Source organism: Dendroctonus ponderosae, unplaced genomic scaffold (genome assembly GCF_020466585.1).
Source record: "Dendroctonus ponderosae isolate FM_Combo_2020 unplaced genomic scaffold, Dpon_F_20191213v2 Dpon_F_20191213_7, whole genome shotgun sequence".
Classification (NCBI taxonomy): Eukaryota; Metazoa; Arthropoda; class Insecta; order Coleoptera; family Curculionidae; genus Dendroctonus; species Dendroctonus ponderosae.
In genome coordinates, this window is record NW_026018916.1 from 2,361,382 (window position 1) to 2,368,044 (window position 6,663).

Below are 6,663 nucleotides of genomic sequence, written 5' to 3' on the forward strand. Positions count from 1 at the left end.
AGAAATAAATGGCCTTTTTAGCAAGTGAACCATCGATAAGGAAATGTTGGCAGTTTTCTCAAAAAAGGCTTGAATTCAAGAAGTTTTAGATTTGCGTTGTTTTTTTTTGAGTTGCAAAATTCACTTGAACATGACGCTGCTTTTTTCGAAGTTTCTGCAGAACCATTCGAGCCACAGAATTCGTTTTGGCGTCGTTGGATAGAGAATTGAAAAGTCGATTCAGTCGTAACAACGTGACTGAGGAAATTCGAGTAGTTTTGACCCAGAAAGTGAAATTTGAATATAAGAGACTTAGGTGCAAGATTATGCCAAAATGTCATGTTTTCCGTCCCGTTTTTGCTCATATCTCGGAGGCAGAATGAGCAAGAACGCTCATGTGTACATCATTCTAGACAGAAATAAATGGCCTTTTTAGAAAGTGAACCATGGATGCGGAAATGTTGGCAGTTTTCTCAAAAAATGCTTGAATTCAAGAAGTTTTAGATTTGCGTGGTTGTTTTTTAAGTTGCAAAATCCACTTGAACACGACGCTGCTTTTTTCGAAGTTTCTCAAGAACCATTCGAGCCAGAGAATTCGTTTTGGCATCGTTGGATAGAGAATTGAATGGGGGGTGGGTCATGACCCCCCCCCCTTGGATCGCCCTTGCTTAAGGTTCCCGAAAAAATCCTCGGTTTCAAACAACGACCGAAAAAGCCCGTTTTATTTATTCTGCTAACTTTGGGACAAAAATCACACAAACTACTTTTGCTAAATAAAAGATGAGTGTAGTTTTTGCGGAAATGCTAATTTGAAAAAGGGCGTTTGTGTACAATAAACTGCTCAACAAAACAAATGTTACAGAGCCAAATGTGCCTCAACTTTGGATAAGTTCCGATCTGGAGATTTAATTTCTGTTTGAAGCGATATTTAGTCTAATTATTTTTATGTCAGCAAGTGTTTTTGGCAAAAATTTTGTGATTCGGATAAAATTCCTACAGGGTGGAAAATAAAATAATGCAAACAGGCTAAATGTTTGACATGCTCCCAGTTGCACAGAAAAAGGTTTTTGGATTTAGGCACCAAAACCATAAAGGAAAACCTTCTATCTTGAGACAGTTTTCGGGGTTTTTGCCTATCTCTTGTATTTACAGGGTGTTCAAAAAACTCCAAAAATCGGTCCAATATGAAAATTTTTAATGCTGCAAGCCCAAAAAGTTGATCTTTTTAGCTCAACCTGTAGGTAAGAGATACATGCAGAGAATTGAAAAATTGTTTGGAACTTCGAGGTTTCTCTTTGCGCCATTTTTCCTGAAATCCGAAGATTTTTTTTTTAATTTAGGGCATGGGGAATTCTCAGAAATTTTGCATTGCTTCGTTTTCTACCCTGCAGCACGTTTATCTGCAGCACTAAAATTTCCCAAAAACACGCACTGACTGAAAAGGAATTGGACTATAAAAGGCTACAAACAAAAATCAAATTGCTCGCAACGATCAAAAGTTATCCAGTACCAAAGTTGGGGAAAATTCGGCCGCGTAATAATTTGAATAATTTGAACTAAAAAAATCGAAAAATCAACTCATAAAATATAAAGAAGGATCAAGCAAACAAAATGCACAACAGACAAAAATTAATGAAAATAAAAACACATTTTTGGATTAAATTTAAATAGAAAATCCTTGAGAGATCAATTCGAAAAAAATCGTTAGCTACTAAAACCTACCTTCATAATACCAAAATCCATTTTGACAAAATCACAAGTTCTTCAACAAATCGGCAATTTTCGAAACGACATGCACATGAATGGGCCCCGAAGATGACCACAACTACCATCAAACTTCTGCTGGCATCCAACAATGTCAAAAAGCCGCAAATTACGAGGCCGAACCGTGCAGAAGGAATTATAGGGAAAAACTCAAGTTTGCCCAGTTATATCGAATGGCATAAATATTCAGGAGCTTTTTTCAAGTGGGAGAACCATTCGAAGCAATCTGACGGAACCAACCCCTCTCTCAAGTTGTTCTGTGCGCTGCCACTGGCATGGAACCCACCCAACTCGCATTATCTACAAGGCGAAGATTACGGTTTCATTAATCGCTTGAACTGAAGCACGAGCACCGATAGTTGAACAGTTTTTATTTTCCCTCATTGAGTGTTTGGAGTAAATGCTTAGGTAGTTGTAGATGCAGGCAAATCGACGCTGAAAAGGTCCATCAAAAATTTCTTATCGATCTTCAGTTATTATTCAGCAATCAACCGTAAAATTCACTGAACTTCAGCTTCAATCAGAACCTTTTTTGATGCTTGTAACAATCGCTGTAGCGTTCCAACGCCGATTACAATAAAATGATTGATTGGTTTTAGATGGCAATTGAGAAACATGTGGAATTATCAAATTTCTAAATACTCCAAAATTGCTGTTATTTAATATTTCGGTATTTAATAAAAGAATGTCTAGTTGTTCTCAATGAGCCAATGGTTCCATCGCACACCCGCCAATTAGGCTATACAGGGTGGCTCAAAGCCTCAAAGCTAGAAACTTTATCACTTTCTGGCGAATTTTCACTCTGTTCCTTGGGAGTGGGTGTTTCTTTTTTAAACGCCCTGTATAAGTATAGACATGATGATACCGGCACAGTCAGAATGTGAAAACAGTTGACTTGCGGTCGGTTTTTTCTGGTAAATCAATCATTCTCTTGAAAAATTCCCGCTGTAAAATCGTCACTTTTTCCTCATCACGTAGTTGAAAAATTGGAAAGTCGCACGCTCTGTCCGATATCTGTCTATCTATATGATATTCTCCACCGATCTACTTTCGAGAATTTGGTGCCAATTGTTGTCTCATAATCGAACCAGATAATGGGTTTTATGCTAATTTGGGCACTTCAAGTTGTTTCATGTTGCGCCAAATTCATTATTGTTCGGCTGCTGGACAAAATTGAAAATTGGCGTCCACGCAGTGCATGATCGAAAAAATCTTCTGCGCGAATGGACAAACAGAGTTGCGAAAAATGCCATGGGTTGAGTAAATATTGTCAAAGAGTTTGGCAAAGAGTTAAGCAGGTTTGTTATTATTCGATCTGCAAATAGCCATAAAATTTAGCGGATTTCCCAACGCTTCAGTACTTGAGACTTCTTCAAATATTTTGTTGGATAAGTAAACTGTGATATTTTTCACTTACTAGCGTTTCGAAGATTTGTCTCTCCATCAAAATAAACGAAATTGTTGACAAAATTACCATTGATTTCCACTTAAACAGTGTTTTAAGTAAATTCTGTCATTATTTCTCCGAATGCAGCATTTTGCAATTAAATACTTCCCGGCCGGGTTGGCATATAGGCCCACTGACACAAACTGCCTATGCTTGCGCGTGGAAATTCAGGCCTACTACACCGCAAATCGACGGTTATATGCCAATAAATGATTTTAAAAATGTAATGCATTTGTAACTAAAATTAGTTTAAACACGTAGCAAGTATTATGGAAAGTTCAAAATTGTTGAATAGTTTGTCACATTAAGATAAATGTTTGAATATTGCCAAGAAACACTTAGAAAAAGTTATCTCTAAAATGTTGCCTTTTTCGGACTCGGACTGGCCTCGGAGCAGCCACTCGTGCTTGCGAATCTGGAAAGTGTCAGAAAGAAATATAGCGGTAATTTTTTTCTGATAATACAGCGGTTTTTAGGGTTTTAATTAAAAACTATGGATTTTTGCTAAAAGAGTTTTCCTCCCAACTCAATGAATAATTGAAAAAAGTTTTCGTTTGCCAAAAAAAGCTGGTGTGCACTTTTTTTCTGGAAACTATCAAATGTTAAATTGTGTGGTAGTTTTCTCGACAATACAACGGTTTCTATTTATTTATTGTGCATTTAAGCGGAAAAAGCCGAAGGATATTTTGTTCCCAATTGAACGAAGATTTTAATTTGCAGAAAAACCATTGGCGTGCAATGTATTTTTTTCTGGGAATGAATAAATGTGAAATATTACCATAATTTTCTCGGATACAACGGTTCTAATTTTTTAAATCGTAAATTGTGCATTTTAGCGGAGAAATTGAAAAGAGCGTGTTTGCTCCCAACTGGATGGAAATTTGCGAAATTATTTTGATTTGCTGAAAGCCCATTTGCGTGCATTTTTTTCCAGGAAAAGGGGCACAAATGCTTAATATTGCGATATTTTTCTTGGACAAACAACGGTTTTAAATTTTTTAGAAACTAATTTTTTTTTAAATAATTTTTGTTTGCCGAAACATTTTTTGAAATAAAAACTGTGTATTTTAGTAGAAACGAACGAGATAATTTTTTATTTCTTCAGTCATTCCTTCTCTTAACACAGTCGTAATTAAATGCTTCCCGGCCGAGTTCGCATATAGGCGCGTTGACAGAAGTCGTCTATGCCTGCCCGTGGAAATTAAGGCCTACTACACCACAAATCGCCGGTTATATGCCAATAAATGATTTTTAAAATATGATGCAATCGGGAAAATTAATTTATGCACTTAATAAGTAATGAGTCCAAAAAAATTAAGAATTCAATTGAAAATATTTTTTTGAAATCGAAAACTGTGCATTTTATCAGAAAAACTCAAAAGAGCTTTTTTGTTCCCAACTCAATGAAAATTTGAAAATCGATTTTTATATGCGGAAATCCCATTGGCGTGCATTGTTTTTGTTTTTTGAAAAGGAACAATTGTTAAATGTGCGATCATTGTCTTTCGGTTCATAATTATTTAAATCAAAAGCTGTGCATTTCAGCAGAAAAACTCGAAAGAGCGTTTTTCCTCCCCACTGAATGGAGAACTGAAAAATATGTTGTTTGCCAAAAAAGCACTGGCAGACACTGTTTTTTTCTCTGGAAGTAGGAAAAATTAAATTTGTCGGTGTTTTTCTTGAACCATTCAACGGTTTTAATTTTTTAAAGCCAAAACTGTGCAAATCGGCAGGAAATCTAAAAGAGCTTTTTTGTTCCCAACTAGATGACAAATTGAAAACGATTTGGCCCACGTCAGTGACGTGCACTGATTTTTTCCTGAAAACAAGCGAATGTTAAATGTTTTCACTGAGAGAACTTTTTTGTGTGGAAAATAGTCGCGTAGCAGGCAATATTTTCCAGTGGCGCAGAAGTTCCATCCAAATTCCATACCAGAAACCTCTTGAATTACCATAATAAGAAAACCTTTCAGCTAAAATCGAATATTAATGGCAGAGTGTTTAAAAAATACATTTTACATATGGAAACAGAAAAAACTGTATTCCACTCCAATTAACAGGCCCAGATTCATCAGCATTATTTCGCCGGATATTTCTTCTACTTTCCATAGCAAGTGGTCAGTTCTTTGATAAATATGGCCAGTGTTAATCAATGCCGATCATATGACTGCGCTCTCTTAGCTGCGAAAGTAAATTGTACTAATTTCGGTGAACATGTTCGAAACAAACGGAAACGCCTATAGAAAAATGATGTTATTAAAGTGTGTCATTAAAAAAAATACGCCTTTATTTGAGCCGAATATCAGTTGTTCAGTTTCCAAGTGCAGGGCACTGGGTCAAGTCGATCTAATCAAGTTCTCGATGATTTTTCGGATTTTTCACCTGAAAATGCCTGCTTTGCATAATCGAGCCATTTCGACTCGGTTGCAACATGAAGCTCTTTGAAACGAATTGAGAATTCATTAGCATGTTCTATAGTAACTCTTGTCAATGATTGCCCCATTTAAATCCTAGAGGCGATATGCAAACCATTGACATGAGACCATCCAGTAAACAGTTCTGTCGAAATTATTTAAATATCCATGCTCGTTGTTGCCCACATTCCGTTTGCAAAATATTGTTTCCAAATCCAACAATTAGAATGATTAATTGTATATTAATTTGTTTTTTTTTGTTAATGTTGTAATTGCAGTTTTATCGGAGGTTGGAATAAAACGCGCCGATGTTTTAGAAGAGATAAACATTAAACGAAAATCGAAGGAACTCATTTCCACGACGGCTTAAAGACTGGAAAAGTTTTTTTTCACACAGTGTATAAAAAAGGTTTGCTGAACTAAAAAGTTCAAGCTTCAAGCCTGTAGGGGAATGCCTAAGACGATCCAAAGTGGACCACATTCAGCTATTAAAAACTGGTTTTTAAATGAATTATTGATGAACCCTAAAATGCAAAATTGATTGCTGAATGAAATTTCTTTTTTTTCTCTGAAGAGAAAGTAGATTATTAAAATTTGTATGTACATAAATTCCCAATACGCGCACTCAAATTAAGCCGTCTTCGATTACTCAGCTCGTATTGGAGATGGCCGGAAATTCGCGTTAACTACAATAAGTTAACCGATATTGAAAATTAAAAAAAAGGACGCAAACGTCCCCGAAAAAATTACCATTGATTTTCACTTATACAGTGTTTTAAGTAAATTCTGTCATTACTTCTCCAAATGTAACATTTTGCAATTAAATACTTCCCGGCCGGGTTGGCATATAGGCCCACTGACAGAAATTGCCTATGCTTGCACGTGGCGATTAAGGCCTACTACATTGCGAATCGTCGGTTGTATGCCCATAAATTAGTTTATTCTTTTAGCCAGCAAATATGTTTTCCAGAGAGGAAACACCAAAAATATTTTGCCTCTCCCAGTAAAAGCGATAAATTACGACAAGAAATTTCTTGGCTCACTTGAGCAATGACACCG

At 36.1% G+C, this 6,663-nt stretch overlaps 1 protein-coding gene across 2 annotated transcripts in view; it reads right to left on the reverse strand.

Annotated features, from left to right (window-relative positions):
• Positions 1 to 6,663, reverse strand: part of LOC109539254 (acyl-CoA Delta-9 desaturase) — a 20,002-nt gene that overhangs the window by 11,577 nt on the left and 1,762 nt on the right. Inside the window, exon 1 of one of the 2 annotated variants that reach the window (XM_019906892.2) lies at positions 1,702 to 1,903. The exons of the other annotated variant lie outside the window; for it this stretch is intronic. Within the exon in view, the coding sequence (XP_019762451.1) occupies positions 1,702 to 1,722 (21 nt within the window). The 5' untranslated portion in view covers positions 1,723 to 1,903. Of the gene's footprint in view, positions 1 to 1,701; positions 1,904 to 6,663 lie in introns of those variants that run through there. 2 annotated transcript variants of the gene reach the window in all.